Here is a 16,440-nt window from a genome sequence, read left to right on the forward strand (position 1 = left end):
CTCAGCCTCTAAGCTTCTGCTATGCTGGTTTGGGTCTGTCCCACACATACGTAGCCTGAGAGTTCTGTGGGTTCACAAACAGAACTGAGGATTCGTTTTCTTCTGCTTCCTCTACTCTGCTTTTCTTCTCTTTCCCTCTTTTTCCTGATTCTTCTGCCTAGAAGGATGGAATTTCTATCTGAATGTTAGCATTCAGCCTACCTTTCCAGCTCCTTGACTGGGAATCGCCCTCAGGGTAAAGCTGCCAGGAAAAAAAATAAAACTGGGAATTTCCCCTCGCTGCTGTCGTTTCTCCAAGTTTTGACTCTCCACCACACTTTATTTGGTTTCTTTTTGTTTCAGAGGCCCCAGGTAGTTGTTTTTTACATTTTGACTAGACATCTTGATTGTAACCAGCAGGAGCGATATGCTGTCACGTGTCTGTGCTACCATGCCAGAACTGGGACTTGTCATTTGTTCTTTTAGTGATTTTAAAAATATTAACCCTATGATACTAATGTGGGAAAAGACTGGACTAGAGCCAAGTCTCTTCACCAGAGTCCATCTTGGGGAACATTTTCAGCCACATTTTATGTCTCTCTTCAAACTGTTGTCACTACAGTGGGTGTCCTCTCAGATCCTTTGTTTTAACGCAGTCTTTTAAAGCCAAATGTGTTTGTTCACACCCAGAAGAGCATAGTATGTGTGGCAGTTTAATCATAAACACCATATGAGAATATACTTGCCAAGTCTGCATCAGAATTGGCCACTAAACTAAGCAGCTGCATAGGGCGTTGTGTGTGTGTGTGTGTGTGTGTGTGTGTGTGTGTGTGTGTGTGTTTAATTTACTTCTGCTATTGCCTTTTATTGAGCCTTTTCTGTAGGCCATGAGTGTGCCATACCATCTCATTTAATGCTCAGACCAACACTGTCAGGTATGTAGTATTCTTCTCATTTTATATATAGAGATGGAGGCTTTAAGAGGTAGTCAGCCTAAATAACAGAGAGGCTCTCTAAAAGAAAATGGTGTTTATTGAGGAATGGGAATATGCGGGCCATGGTAGACTACGTGCATATTCAGGCAGGTAAGGAAAATAAAAGTTTTTAGAGGACAAAATGAGGAATATATAATTATTTTGAGATAATTATCCTTGGCTACAAAGATTAATAACACGGGTGACACACAGCCCAAGGCTGGACAGGCATTTGCCGGACAAATGCACTTGTAGAAACTTTTTTTTAATGTAAGGTTGTGACGTCCTTCCTGCAGGGTTGTGGTTTTTGCAGTCTTTTGTGATAATTTTTGTTATCAGGCATACAAGCCTGAGAACCCTTTCTTCATAGCCTTTCCTGGCTCTATTGGTAAGGATTTTTTTTTTAACACAAGTGACTCCAATTTGATTCTGACAATTTTCACAAGGTTAAGTAACTTCCCCCAAGACTCCACAACTAATTAAGAGCTAGAGCTGGGGCTGGGCACGGTGGCTCACACCTGTAATCCCAGCACTCTGAGAGACCAAGACGGGTGGATCACCTGAGGTAAGGAGTTCAAGACCAGCCGGGCCAACATGGTGAAGCCCTGTCTCTACTAAAAATACAAAAAATTAGCCAAGCGTGATGGCGTGCACCTGTAATCCTAGCTACTCAGGAGACTGAGGCAGGAAAATTGCTTGAACCTGGGAGGCAGAAGTTGCAGTGACCTGAGATCGTGCCATTGCACTCCAGTCTGGACAACAAGAGCGAAACTTTGTTCAAAAAAAAAAAAAAAAAAAAAGAACTAGAGCTGTCTACTCCGAAGTCTCCACATTTAACTCCTGTGTTATCTTGGCCTCCTACCTCATGGAGGGATTTTGTTCAACAGCTATCTGGGGATAGTCAGTTTGTGGCTCTTTATTAAAAATATAAGCATTATGGGCCGGGCGCGGTGGCTCAAGCCTGTAATCCCAGCACTTTGGGAGGCCAAGACGGGCGGATCATGAGGTCAGGAGATCGAGACCATCCTGGTTAACACGGTGAAACCCCGTCTCTACTAAAAAATACAAAAAACTAGCCGGCCGAGGTGGCGGACGCCTGTAGTCCCAGCTACTCGGGAGGCAGAGGCAGGAGAATGGCGTGAACCCGGGAGGCGGAGCTTGCAGTGAGCTGAGATCCGGCCACTGCACTCCAGCCTGGGTGACAGCGTGAGACTCCGTCTCAAAAAAAAAAAAAAAAAAAAAATATATAATATATATATATATATATATATATATATATAAGCATTATGTTTTCTTTCTTTTTTAGGAGCTCAGTGATGCCCTTGGAATCAGTATTGCTGGAGGAAGAGGAAGTCCCTTAGGAGATATCCCTATATTTATTGCCATGATTCAGGCCAGTGGAGTGGCTGCACGGACACAGAAGCTTAAAGTAAACAAAAGATAACTGGTTGAAGAGCTAACAGCATGTGGTGGGGTGGGAGAGGAAGTTGCAGCCCTGGGCACCTTGTTTAAAACTGGAATTCCAATAGCCATCAGAGACCCAGGCTGAGGGCAAGATGCATTAAAGAAGCTTTATACCTTTAGAAATTCATTAGGTCCCCAGGCACGTAAAAATATTATTATTTGTATCAAAGCTTCTCAATAAAAGAAGAAATTGCAGCCCCTTTGCAAACCCTCCTTTACCCTTTTAAGCACCTCATTTCACCCAAACTCAGCTCTCAACTGAGAGACATTTGACCTTAGAGTCTTCCCTCAATCAAAAGAATCACCATTTTTATGATTTCTCCCCCTTGTTGCCCCTTAATCTTAATTTCAGTAGAAAAATAAAGCAGAAAATATTTGGCTTCCTCATTAGAACTTTATTGAACAGTTAATGTGTACACCTCGCTATTACTGGCAATGGATGTATGAAACACCACCATTACCAGAATACAAAAGTGGCCTACTGTGCTTTTTAATAATCAAATCTGACCCCCTTCTTGTTGCTCTGATTTGTCTGTATTTGGGGAAAGCCAAAAAAATTCCTCATGCTTCTTGAACATGTATACACAGTAGTAACGCAGAATCCTCACAATAGCCACCAATGGGAAATAGGACTTGCAAAGAATTTTAAGCATTCTTCTCAAATTTAATTTTTCTTAATGATAGTGATTTTCTGTCACTTTTGTGCTTCCAGGTTGGGGATCGGATTGTCAGCATTAACGGGCAACCTTTGGATGGGCTGTCTCACGCGGATGTGGTTAATCTGCTGAAGAACGCCTTCGGGCGCATTATCCTGCAGGTATTGCGATCAATGGAGCACACAGCTGTGCGAGGCAGATAAGTGGCATGCAAAAAAGATTGAGCGTCACTGGCAGTAGGCATCGCCACCCAGCAGGGTGCTTGCTGATGTGAATTATGAAGGTTGAAAGCAAGAAATTATTATTTTTATTCAAAAATTCTTTAATGCCACCCATACAGGCAGTGAGCATGATTATATGAAAGCATAACAAGGGGAGAAAAATTACTCTCTGCTTCACATGATAAATCAACACGGCTTTTAGCTTCCAGTGTTCTTTTGTAAATCAGTTTGTAAGGAATAAGAAATGATTTCTTTTCTTATGCCCAAAGACTGTTACTGAACTGCCCAAGTGCTATTTCTTCTTTTCCCCTTAAAGGAAGAGGAAAAATACAATGCTCTTTTTCTTGTAGCATAGATTGCCAACACTGTTAAATTCTCACTGCATAGCAGTCATCAACCAAGGCAGAAAATCAGCTGTGGTCCCCAGCAGTATTGTTCCGAGGCACGAGGAAATATACCAAGATATAAAAGCAAAGTGTGCTGTTAATTACCCCTGCTTATATTTTAGCCCTTCAAATGTCTCTGAGATTGACACCATGCAGTGACTGAGAGGCAGCATAATGGCAGTGAGTTTCATTAATGAGTTCCCCCAGAAATGTATGCTTACCACACTTCTGCAGAGGTAATATAAAATGGTTTATAGGTAGCCAGGCGCGGTGGCCTATACCTGGAATCCTGGCATTTTGGGAGGCTGAGGCAGGTGGATCATATGAGGTCAGGAGTTCAAGAGCAGCCTGGACAACATGGTGAAACCTCGTCTCTATTAAAATACAAAAATTAGCCAAGGGTGGTGATGGGTGCCTGTAATCCCAGCTACTCTGGAGGCTGAGGCAGGAGAATGACTTGAACCCGGGAGAAGGAGGTTGCAGTGAGCCGAGATTACTCCACTGTACTCCAGCCTGGGTAACAGAGTGAGACTGTCTCAAAAATAAAATAAAATAGTTTATAGATAAAAAGAATAAAGCCCACCGTTTACTACCTTAGAGAGAGGGCCAGCCAGCCACTCATCATTCTAGCCTTAAAATAAGAAATTTGGGCTGGGTGCAGTGGCTCACACCTATAGTCCCAGCACTTTGGGAGGCTGAAGCAGGTGGATCACTTGAGGCCAGCAGTTCAAGACCAGCCTAGGTCATAGCAAGACCCCATCTCTAAAAAAAATTAAAATAAAGAAGTTAGCCTGGCGTGGTGGTGTGTGTCTGTAGTCCTAGCTACTCAAGAGACTGAAGTAGGTGGATGGCTTGAGCCTAAGAGTTGGAGGCTACAGTGAGCCATGATTGTGCCACTGCATTCCTGCCTGGGCAGCAGAGTGAGACCCTGGCTCAAAATAAATAAAAAATATATAGGAAGTTCTAATTGAAAAACCATTACATAGCTGGGCACAGTGGCTCACACCTGTAATCCCAACACTTTGGGAGGCCAAGGCAGGAGAATTGCTTGAGCCTGGGATTTTTGAGACCAGCCTGGGCAATGTGGTATGATACCCATCTCTACAAAAAAAATATATAGATAGATATTTAATAATAAAAAATAAAAATTAGAAAAAAAGAAAAACCATTATATTTGGGACAAGCAATTTGTGGTGTTTAATATCTGTGGTCTAAGTCCAAAGTGTCAAAACAGACATTTAAAAAGTAAGTGACTGATGTATACATATGTAACAAACCTGCACGTTGTGCACATGTACCCTAAAACTTAAAGTATAATAATAATGATAATAAAATAAAGTAAAATTTTAAAAAGTAAGTGGCTTTCAGTATGTATGAGGAGTATAATGAAAATCCTGTCAGTTTACTATCACACTGGTCTTTAAGTTAAAATTGTAAAGGAAAAGAAAAGAAAATCCTGTCACTAATTTCAAGGGAGTTTATGTGATAGGCCAAATATTATTAAATTATTTGGGTCCCTGATCGTCTATTGAACACAAATCAAAACAGTGTGTGGACTGGGCATAGAATCTGCTTCCCCTCAACTCCTCATTCTCACTTTCAGTGGAAACCTGCATAATTACCTGCATTCCTTCCTCCACCCTACAAATCTTTGCTTTCTGAAATGGGTGGCTGTGCTTGCTCATCCTTCGCGTTATGCTGACCCCTAGAGGCAGTACGGTGCAGCTCTTCAGTGTGGAGCCCAGGACCTTGAATTACAAAGACCTTACGAGGAGCCTACTTCAAATGTAACTGACCAGAAAAAAAGGCTCTCCCTTAGCAAAATCTTGTATTGATATTTGCACATATTGATATAATTTGTTCAGCTCTGTCTTCCTACAAATAAATAAGAAGACACAATTAGCCGGGTGTGGTAGCACATGCTTGTAATCCCAGCTACTCAGGAGGCTGAGGCAGGAGAATCGCTTGAACCCGGAAGGCAGAGGTTGCAGTGAGCCAAGATCACCCCATTGCACCCCAGCATGGGCAACAAGAGTCAGACTCCGTCTCAAAAAAAAAAGCACATAGAAACTAGCTGCTCGGAGGCTGAGGCAGGAAGATCACTTGAGCAGAAGAGTTTGAGGCTGCAGTGAGCTATGATCATAGCACCGCACTCAGCACTGCACTCATAGTCACTCTGTCGCCCAGCTCTAAATAAGTAAATAATAACATTATGTAACTATAATGTCATAATAATAAAAACCAATATAACCAAACATTAGTATGAATGAATTATTATTATTTTATTTTTTTGAGACGGAGTCTCGCTCTGTTGTCCAGGCTGGCGTACAGTGCAACCTCCATCTCCCGGGTTCAAGCAAGTCTCCTGCCTCAGCCTCCCAAGTAGCTGGGACTACAGGCATGCACCACCATGCCCGGCTAATTTTGTATTTTCAGTAGAGATGGGATTTTACCATGCTGGCCAGGCTGGTCTCAAACTCCTGACCTCAAATGATCTGCCTGCCTTGTCCTCCCAAAGTGCTGGAATTACAGGCATGAGCCACCACGCCTGGCTGCATGAATTATTAGTAGCATGGGGATTTGTGGTGTTTTGGTAGAAGGAAAATGTGAGTTAAATCTTTATCTTCCACAATAAGAAGTAATTAGATATCAAAAATTGTAAAATCAAGAAGTAGAAGTAAAACTGTTATTTAAGAATATGGAAGCACAGCCTGGCCAACATAGAGAAATCTTGTCTCTACTAAAAATACAAAAAAGTAGCCGGTCGTGGTGGTACACCTCTGTAATCCTGGCTACTCAGGAGGCTGAGGCGGGAGAATTGCTTGAACCCCGGGGTAGAGGTTGTAGTGAGCCGAGATCTCGCCACTGCATTCTGGCCTGGGCAACGTGAACATGGAAGCAAATACTAGGAGAAACAGTTGAAAGTAGTTGCTTTTAGGGAGTAAGAATCTGTAATGGGGGTAAAGGAGCAAGGACTCTTTCATTAAATACTATAGAATCATTTTGACTTTTAAAATTATATAAATGGGCCAGGCGCAGTGGCTCACACCCATAATCCCAGCACTTTGGGAGGTCGAGGCTGGCAGAGCGCTTGAGCCCAGAAGTTTGAGACCAGCTTGGGCAACATGGTGAGACCCCATCTCTGCAAAAAAAAATACAAAAATTAGTCATGCATAGTGGCATGCACTTGTAGTCCCAGCTACTGGCGAGGCTGGGGTGGGAGGACTGCTTGAAACCGGGGGGCAGAGGTTGCAGTGAGCCAAGATCGTGCCTCCAGCCTGGATGACAGAGGGAGACCCTGTCTCAAAATTAAAAAAAAAAAAAAAAATTACATAAATGAATAGATGTGATTTTTTTTTTAATTGAGATAAAAAGTTGTTGGAAAGTATTAGAACTACAGAGGATTGAGTAGATTTTTCAAACATAGGAAACAAGTAGAACTTAAAAATAATGTAACAGTTAAGTGGAAGAGTTTGGCTAGCTAAATTTTCATCCCTTAGAGTACGGAATCAGTGGACACCAAGATAGTACATTTCAAAATAGGCATATAAGAATATTATTTAGCTTATTCTTTAGAATTAAAAAGAGAAAAGTTCAGTGTGCTTCTAGGGAGGGCAAGTGTTGAATTTTTTTTATCATGTACTGTACTATTTAATTTTTTATTATGTACACACAAAGAAATATTTAGAAAAAAAAAAAGAATATGGACAGGTATGGTAGCTCATGCCTGTAATCCCAGCACTTTGGGAGGCCAAGGCAGGTGGATCACTTGAGGTCAGGAGTTTGAGACCAGCCTGGCCAACATGGTGAAATCCCATCTCTACTGAAAATACAAAAATTAGCCGGGCATGGTGGTGGGTGCCTGTGGTCCCAGCTGCTTGGGAGGCTGAGGCAGGAGAATCGCTTGAACCCAGGAGGTGGAGGTTCAGTGGAGCTGAGATTGTGCCACTGCAGTCCAGCCTGGGCTTCAGAGTGCAACTCTGTCTCAAAAAAAAAAAAAAAGAAAGAAATGCAAATTCTTGAATCCCACGCCATTCCTGCAAAATCAGAAATGCTGGGGGAGCCCTCCAGGTGTTTCTGGAGCGTGCTAAAGTTTGAGAAGCACCATTCTACTCATTCACCATTCTGCACTATTCTACAGTGGCATGAGCCACTGTGCCCAGCCAGTTTTGCATTTCTTCTAACAAGCTCCTAGGTATGGGTGATGCTGCTAATTCAGATCCCATGCCTTAGACCCAGTGGAGTAGAGCATTATTTAGGGATGAATATAGGTCTCCCCACATTATTCTCTTCATCTGAAATACCCTTCTCACCCTACTCTCGTCTTTTTTTTTTTTTTTTTTTTTTTTTTTAGAGAGAGACAAGGTCTCGTTATATTGCCCATGCTGGCCTCTAACTCCTAGGCTCAAGAGATTGTCCCACCTCAGCCTTCCAAAATGCTGGGATTACAGGCATGAGCCATCACAGCCAGCCCTCTCTTCTTTTCTTTTTTTTTTGAGATGGAGTTTTGCTCTCGTTGCCCAGGCTAGAGTGCAAAGGCGTGATCTTGGCTCACTGCAACTTCCACCTCCCAGGTTCAAGCGATTCTCCTGCCTTAGCCTCCCGAGTAGCTGGGATTACAGGCGTGTGCCACCGTGCCTGGCTAATTTTGTATTCTTAGAAGAGAAGGTCTTGAACTCCAGACCTTAGGTGATCCGCCCACCTCGGCCTCCCAAAGTACTGGGATTACTGGTGTGATCCACCACGCCCAGCCTCTTTTCTTTATAAATTTTGGAAAATCCTTTGTTTAGAAACTCTCTATCCAAGAATAGGGAGTGCCTGGGTGTTGATGTCCTTCCAGACCATTGTTCTCCAAAGCCGGAGGAATCTGTGTCTGTGCCTCGGGCGCAGGGCCTCGCCCAGAGCAGATACCTCATCAGTGCTGCTCACATGGAATTGCTGAGTCATTCCAATCAAGCTGAAGGACATGAACTAATAGGGAACAAATCAGCACAGTTACCAATTTAGTCCAGAAAAATTCAAGTAGGGGAGGAAGATGGATGGCTTACCCAGGGTTGGGAATGGAAAAGGTGTGTCATTGAGGGTGCAGAGCAGGCATGTCGTGGCCTGTGTGAGCATCATTAAAGGAATGATCTGTGATTAGGTCTTTACCTTAGTTGCATAATAAAATCACTGATTTTAATACCTGTTCCTAGGCCCCACCCCAGACATTCAGATATAATTTTTCTGGGATATGGCATGGACATCAGAGGATTTTAAAATTTCTTGGTTGATTCTAACATGCAGCCAGGGGTAAGAAAAGTAGTCTACAAGGTTTGCAAATAAAAAGTCAACTAATGCTTAAGCCAGGTGCGGTGGCTCACGCCTGTAATCCCAGCACTTTGGGAGGCTGAGGTAGGTAGATCGCTTCAGGTCAGGAGTTCAAGACCAGCCTGGCCAAGGTGGTGAAACCCCCTCTCTACTAAAAATACAAAAATAGGCTTATTTTTTCCCAGCTGCTCAGGAGGCTGAGGCAGGAGAATCACTTGAACTTGGGAGGCAGAGGTTGCAGTGAGCTGAGATCGTGCACTGCGCTCCATCCTGGGCGACAGAGCGAGACTCTGTCTCAAAAAAAAAAAAAAAAAATCCAAATTAATGCCATGAAGACAGTGATAAACTGCAGGAAAAGGACAAAGACCTAAGGTTTGAAAGTTGAAGACCTAGCCCAAGTTAGGTAGGAGAGGTAGGCTGTGGTGTCAGAAAGTTGTGAGTTTGAATCCTTTTACTAAAGTCTAACCTATTCCTCTAAAACAGGGACTGTGGAGCTCCTTTCTTAACAAGGTTGCTCTGAGGATTAAATGAGGTGAGATGTAATGTGTCTAATAAATACAGTATGTTGCAAATGGTAAATACTAAGTGGCATCTTATTACTTTCATTGTAATAACATAGGCTTGAAGTTAGAGGATACTAAAATTCCTTTATAAAATCCTGAAAGTGGAGTGGTTTTCCAGGTGGCATTTGAGGTGTGTGCCACTAGGTGGCGATGTGGCTGGAAGTCAGTTTGCCCTTTTCGAATTCTACTCCAAATGCTTCACGCTTCAGACCTAAGATTTTTGTTGTTGTTGTTGTTGAGACAGAGTCTCGCTTTGTCGCCCAGACTGGAGTGCAGTGGCCGGATCTCAGCTCACTGCAAGCTCCGCCTCCCGGGTTCACGCCATTCTCCTGCTTCAGCCTCCCGAGTAGCTGGGACTACAGACGCCCGCCACCTCGCCCGGCTAGGTTTTTGTATTTTTTAGTAGAGACGGGGTTTCACCGTGTTAGCCAGGATGGTCTCGATCTCCTGACCTTGTGATCCGCCCGTCTCGGCCTCCCAAAGTGCTGGGATTACAGGCTTGAGCCACCGCGCCAGGCCCTTTTTTTTTTTTTTTTTTTTTTTTGAGACGGAGTCTCGCTCTGTCGCCCAGCCCAGGCTGGAGTGCAGTGGCGCGATCTCGGCTCACTGCAAGCTCCGCCTCCCGAGTTCACGCCATTCTCCTGCCTCAGCCTCCCGAGTAGCTGGGACTACAGGCGCCCACAACCGCGCCCGGCTAATTTTTTGTATTTTTAGTAGAGACGGGGTTTCACCGTGGTCTCGATCTCCTGACCTTGTGATCCGCCCGCCTCGGCCTCCCAAAGTGCTGGGATTACAGGCGTGAGCCACCGCGCCCGGCCTTTTTAAGACGGAGTTTTGCGCTTGTTAGACTGGAATGCAATGGTGCGATCTCGGCTCACTGCAACCTCTGCCTCCTGGGTTCAAGCGATTCTCCTGCCTCAGCCTCCTGAGTAGCTGGGTGTGGTGCATGCCGCCACACCCGGCTAATTTTGTGTTTTTAGGAGAGGTGGGGTTTCTCCATGTTGGTCAGGCTGGTCTTGAACTCCTGACCTCAAGTGATCCACCCACCTCAGCCTCCCAAAGGCTGGGATTACAGGTGTGAGCCACCACGCCCGGCCCGATCTTTAGGTTTTTAACAGACACATAAAAATCAATATATTCTGGTGTCACTAAAATCAGGGTCACTAGATTCTAGACAAAAACTTTAAGCAGCTGTGCTTTCTATTTCAGTAAGTTATACCAAAGGCCAGGCATGGGATTTTCTTGTGTGTGTGTGTTTTCTGTAATGTGTCCCCATCTTAAGATGCCAACTTTCTCAGGGATCACCTTAACTTTACAGCTTTCCTGTTTGTTTTCAACATGTGTGCACCCATAGGTTGAGGGTCCATCTGCGTACTGTAAGTGCTAAGGATTTTTATGTTTTGCTGTGTGTGTGTGTGTGTGTGTGTGTGTGTGTGTGTTTTTTTTTTTTTTTTGAGACAGGGTCTCACTTTGTCCCCCAGGCTGGAGTGCAGTGGCGCAATCATGGCTCATAGCAGCCTTGATCTGCCAGGCCTCCCACCTCGGCTTCCCAAAGTGCTAGGATTACAGGCATGAGCCACCACACCCAGCCAGTGCTAAATTTCACATTTGGTACTGAAAGATTTGGGTCCTAAATAAGTCTAAGGGCTAATTTTTTTTTTCTGGAATCTTTAGGAAAGTTCTAAGCAAGGAGCTCAAGCTTTTATGCATTGTAATATGTTCCTTATCTGGAAATTATTGTGACTTCTCAATTCTCCAAAACATAATACCTAAACCTGTTTTTAAAGAAAGGTACTCAACCTAGGTCCATGCAGTAAAGACTTCTACTTTATTATTCATTTAGAAAGCTTAATAAATATACAATATTTCACTGTAGAACATACAGTTGTAATGAAGTTTAATATTCCTTTTACCCTAAGTTATTAAATGCAACATGGAGGCAAAGCACAAGAGAGTACATGAGAATAAATATCTTCTTAAAGGAAAACAGTGGGGAAGGTGGCACAAATTAAGGAAATTCACATCAAAGGGAGAACTCTGTTGAAGAAACAGTGAGGCAGAAACCACTGGCAGAAGGAAATATGGAATGAGTTGTGAGTGCCGTTGGAGGGGGGAACACAGAGGGAGTGGGGACAGCAGCCTGAGGGGGAAATGCCTCCGGAGGGGGGAACACAGAGTGATGGGGGACAGCAACCTGAGGGGGAAATGCCTCCAGCGGGGGGAACACAGAGTGAGGGGGGACAGCAGCCTGAGGGGGAAATGCCTCCGGAGGGGGGAACACAGAGTGAGGGGGGACAGCAGCCTGAGGGGGAAATGCCTCCGGAGGGGGGAACACAGAGTGAGGGGGGACAGAGGCCTGAGGGGGAAATGCCTCCGGAGGGGGGGAACACAGGGTGAGGGGGGACAGCAGACTGAGGGGGAAATGCCTCCGGAGGGGGGAACACAGAGTGAGGGGGGACAGCAGCCTGAGGGGGAAATGCCTCCGGAGGGGGGAATACAGAGTGAGGGGGGACAGAGGCCTGAGGGGGAGATGCCTCCGGAGGGGGGAACACAGAGTGAGGGGGGACAGCGGACTGAGGGGGAAATGCCTCCGGAGGGGGGAACACAGAGTGAGGGGGGACAGAGGCCTGAGGGGGAGATGCCTCCGGAGGGGGGAACACAGAGTGAGGGGGGACAGAGGCCTGAGGGGGAAATGCCTCTGGAGGAGGGAACATAGAATGAGTGAGGATAGCAGTTTGAGAGGGGAACACAGATTGAGAGGGAAGCAGGCTTGTCGGTTCTTCCACAAATGCAGATGTCTCTGACTGTTCCTCAGGCACAGAGGACAAGGCTGCGGCCTCCCCATCCTCTGGCGGGAGGATTTCTTCCTGCTGCTTCTTCAGGCCAGTGGCCTCCCTCGCCTCAGGTGGGGGGATCTTCTCCTTCTCTTCCTCCCGGTCCATAGTCTCCTCCTCCCGGTCCATAGTCTCCTCCTCAGGTGGGGGAATTTTCTCCACCTCTTCCTTCAGGTCCACAGTCTCCTCTTCCTCAGATGAGATTTTCTCTACCTCTTTCTTCAGGTCTGTGGCCTCCCCCTCTTTGGGTTGGGAGAGTTCCTTCTCTTCCTTCAGATCAGGGGTCTCCTCCACCTCAGGTCGGCAATTACTAAATATTTGATAATAAGAGTTGGGGAGGATGAGGGGAAACCAAGTAGTTCATTAAATGCCTAGTGAGACTTTAAGTGAACACAACCATTTGGCAACTTAGGAAGTTCTCACTTTAATGGTAATGCATACCCATCACCAGCAATTCCAGATCTAGTTACCTGCCTTAAACAACCACTCAAGATGTCTACAGCAGCACTGTGCCTAACAAGAAGGAGCATAAGTTTTCTGTTTATTTGTTTGTTTGTTTGTTTGTTTGAGACGGAGTCTCACTCTGTCACCCAGGCTGGAGTGCAGTGGCGCAATCTCAGTTCACTGCAACCTCCACCTCCTGGGTTCAAGCGATTCTCCTGCCTCAGCCTCCCTGGTAGCTGGGATTACAGGCACCCACCACCACGCCCGGCTAATTTTTGTATTTTTAGTAGAGACGGGGTTTCTCCATGTTGGCCAGGCTCATCACAAACTCCTGACCTCGGGTGATCCACCACCTCAGCCTCCCAAAGTGCTGGGATTACAGATGTGAGCCACTGCACCCAGCCAAGAAGCAGCATAAGTTTAAAGGACCTGCAGGCATAAATTTAACCCACCTCCCCCGTGTTGGGGGACCAGGGCACCAGCCACATTTCCAGGCCTCTGGGTCCAGCGGGACATGAGAGAAAAGTTTACTGATCTGAGTAATGCAAAATGCAGCACCACAGCTGCAGATCTTAGGACCGGCGCTGGCCCCACCCAGGTGAAAGGACTCCGCATACTACAGCTCTGAAGCACATTCAGGCTACAGAGACCTTAATGCCTATTGTCCAGTTAAGGACCTCACAGTCCCTGTACCTTCCCCAGAAGGAATCCCTTTCCTTCCTGTCTCCTCTCTCCACTCTGACCTGCATATGTTCACATCTGCCTCCCATACTAGATGATACTGGCTGCAAGCTCACTGGAGGGCAGGCAACTTGTACTCCCCCTGGGTTTCCTCTGCCCCCATCTCTATTCTCGGAACCTTTCGCAGAAGTTTACACCCAGGAGTGTAAGATTTACTTTTAAAAAAGAGCAAACTGGCCAGGCGCTGTGGCTCACACCCGTAATCCCAGTACTTTGGGGAGGCCGAGGCACGGATCACCTGAGGTCAGGAGTTCAAGACCAGCCTGGCCAAGATGGTGAAACCCCCGTCTCTACTAAAAATACGAAAATTAGCCGGGCATGGTGGCGGGCGCCTGTAGTCCCAGCTACTTCAGTGACTGAGGCAGAGAATTGCTTGAATCCGAGAGGCAGAGGCTGCAGTGAGCCGAGATCACACCACTGCACTCCAGCCTGGACAACACAGTGAGACTCCATCTCAAAAAAAAAAGAGCAAACTTCACATTAGCCTCTTTGCCTTCCCCAAAGCACACAAACATCTCCCAGCCTTACCTCCGTGTTGTTCAGTCAGTCCCTGATGTTGATGGTGGAAGAGCTCTCCAGTGGCGGGGCTGAGCCAGCTCACAGACCATATCTCAAAGTTGAACTTATATGAACTCAAAGCTGAACACACCCTTTGGAGATCAGATTATCCCCTTTCACAAGTCAAAGCACCAGGAAGGTTTAACTCTGCTGCCTATCAAGTTACTTGTCAATCATCTCTTAAGACAGAAGGGCTTGATGGGGATTTCTTAGAGCTGTAAAGTCTAAAGTCATTCTTTTTTTTTTTTTTTTTTTTTTGAGACAGGGTTTCACTCTGTTGCCCAGGCTGGAATCCAGTGGCACAATCATGGCTCGTGTAGCCTCAACCTCCCGGGCTCGGGTGATCATCCCATCTCAGCCTCCCGGGTAGCTGGGGCTACAGTCATGCACCACCATGCCCAGCTAATTTTTGTATGTTTTGTAGAGTCAGCGTCTCACCATGTTGCTCAGGGTGGTCTCGAACTCCTGGGCTCATGTGATCTGCCTGCCTGGGCCTCCCAAAGTGTTAGGATTACAGGCATGAGCCACCTTGCTCAGCCTAAAGTCATTCTTAAGGTGACATATGTGTGCTCTCCTTGTCTTCCTGCAAAAGACCAAGCTGTCAGTGAAATTCCTTCACATTTCTCATTCAGCCCCTTGGATTCCACTTCTACAAAATAGGCAGAAGCCTGGACGACCCCAAGTGTCCTGGGTGGGTCTCTAAGATTCAGTATTATCAGTTTTTTTCATTTCAGGGTGAAGGAGTGAGCAAAAGGACTTCAGGTTTTAGAAGGATGTGAGTTTTTCCATAAGACGATGCTATAGAAGTGTTTTTCTACTTTGCAGCTAGACTTTTTAAAAATTGATTTTTGGCCAAGCACGGTGGCTCACGCCAGTAATCCCAGCACTTTGGGAGGCTGAGGCAGGCGGATTACTTGAGGTCAGGAGTTTGAGACCAGCCTGGCCAACATGGTGAAACCCGGTCTCTACTAAAAATGCAAAAATTAGCTGGGCGTGGTGGCACGTGACTGTAATCCCAGCTACTGGGGAGGCTGAGGCACGAGAATCGCTTGAACCTGGGAGGCAGAGGTTGCAGTAAGGTGCATGAGGTCATGTCACTGCACTCCAGCCTAGGCAACAGAGCGAGACACCATCTCAAAAACAAAAAAAAATTGATTTTCACCCAAATAAAACTATGACTTTGGTTTTACCATTTGTATGGCAGATTTCATGGACTCTTGAAAGGATCATCTCTTTCTAAAAGGCAATGAGCTGGCCTCAGTGGCTCACGCCTGTATTCCCAGCTACAAAGAAGGCTGAAGTGGGAGGATCACTTGAACCTAGGAGTTAAAGGCTGCAGTGAGCTATGATTGCACCACTGCACTCCACCCTGGGTGACAGAGCAAGACCCCATCTCTAAAAATAAAAAAAAAGCTAGAGAGCTCTCTTCCTAGAAAGCTAGGAAGGTTTCTAGGAAGTGGGGGTGAGGTAGTGGGTGTGTTATGCCTCCCACACCTCAGGCTGTCTCCTTGCAGTACCTTGGATAGTGAAGTACCCCCTGGTGCCAAGCGCATGCCATCATGATTGTCTGCTCTATTTGCATCTTCTTGTCCCACTGTCCCTCTGCCCCTCCCCTTCCCATGCTCCAAAAATGGCCTATAAACTCTGTTGCCTCACACAAGGTGATGTGCCTCACACCACAGACAATTCTAGATTTGGATTTAAATCCTGGCTTTACCCCTTATCACCTGTGTGACTTAGCCTCCCTTCTTCAGGTTCCTCATCTGTAATATGGGACTAATAGCAGCACCTACCTCTCTAGGGACTCAGAAGGATGCTTAAAGACATACATAATGCAGCAGCACCACGGCTGAATGTAAAATGAGCATAGCCGGGCGTGGTGGCTCACGCCTGTAATCCCAGCACTTTGGGAGGCTGAGATGGCCAGATCACTTGAGGCCAGGAGTTCAAGACCAGCCTGGGCAACATGGTAAACCCCATCTGTACTAAAAATACAAAAATTGGCCAGGCGTGGTGGCATGCACCCGTAATCCCAGCTACTCCAGAGGCTGAGGCACAAGAATTGCTTGAACCTGGGAGGTGGAGGTTACAGTGAGGTGAGATTGTGCCACTGCACTCCAGCCTGGGCAACAGAGTGAGACTCTGTCTCAAAAATAAACAAATACGATGACTCATGCCTGTAATCCCAGCACTTTGGGAGGCTAAGGGAGGTGGATCGCCTGAGGTCAGGAGTTTGAGACCAGGCTAGCCAACATGGTGAAGCCTACTAAAAATACAAGCCTACTAAAAATACAAAAAAGTAGTGTCTCT

At 45.9% G+C, this 16,440-nt stretch overlaps 1 protein-coding gene across 7 annotated transcripts in view; it reads left to right on the plus strand.

The window, feature by feature from the left end:
• The window catches only part of PATJ (PATJ crumbs cell polarity complex component), a 426,007-nt gene that overhangs the window by 387,657 nt on the left and 21,910 nt on the right, over positions 1–16,440 (plus strand). For all 7 annotated transcript variants that reach the window (XM_050752580.1, XM_050752940.1, XM_050752817.1 and 4 more), the window contains 2 exons: positions 2,260–2,382; positions 3,130–3,234. In XM_050752580.1, the coding sequence (XP_050608537.1) occupies positions 2,260–2,382; positions 3,130–3,234 (228 nt within the window). The remainder of the gene's footprint in view (positions 1–2,259; positions 2,383–3,129; positions 3,235–16,440) is intronic.

Source organism: Macaca thibetana, chromosome 1 (assembly GCF_024542745.1).
Source record: "Macaca thibetana thibetana isolate TM-01 chromosome 1, ASM2454274v1, whole genome shotgun sequence".
NCBI classification, from domain to species: Eukaryota; Metazoa; Chordata; class Mammalia; order Primates; family Cercopithecidae; genus Macaca; species Macaca thibetana.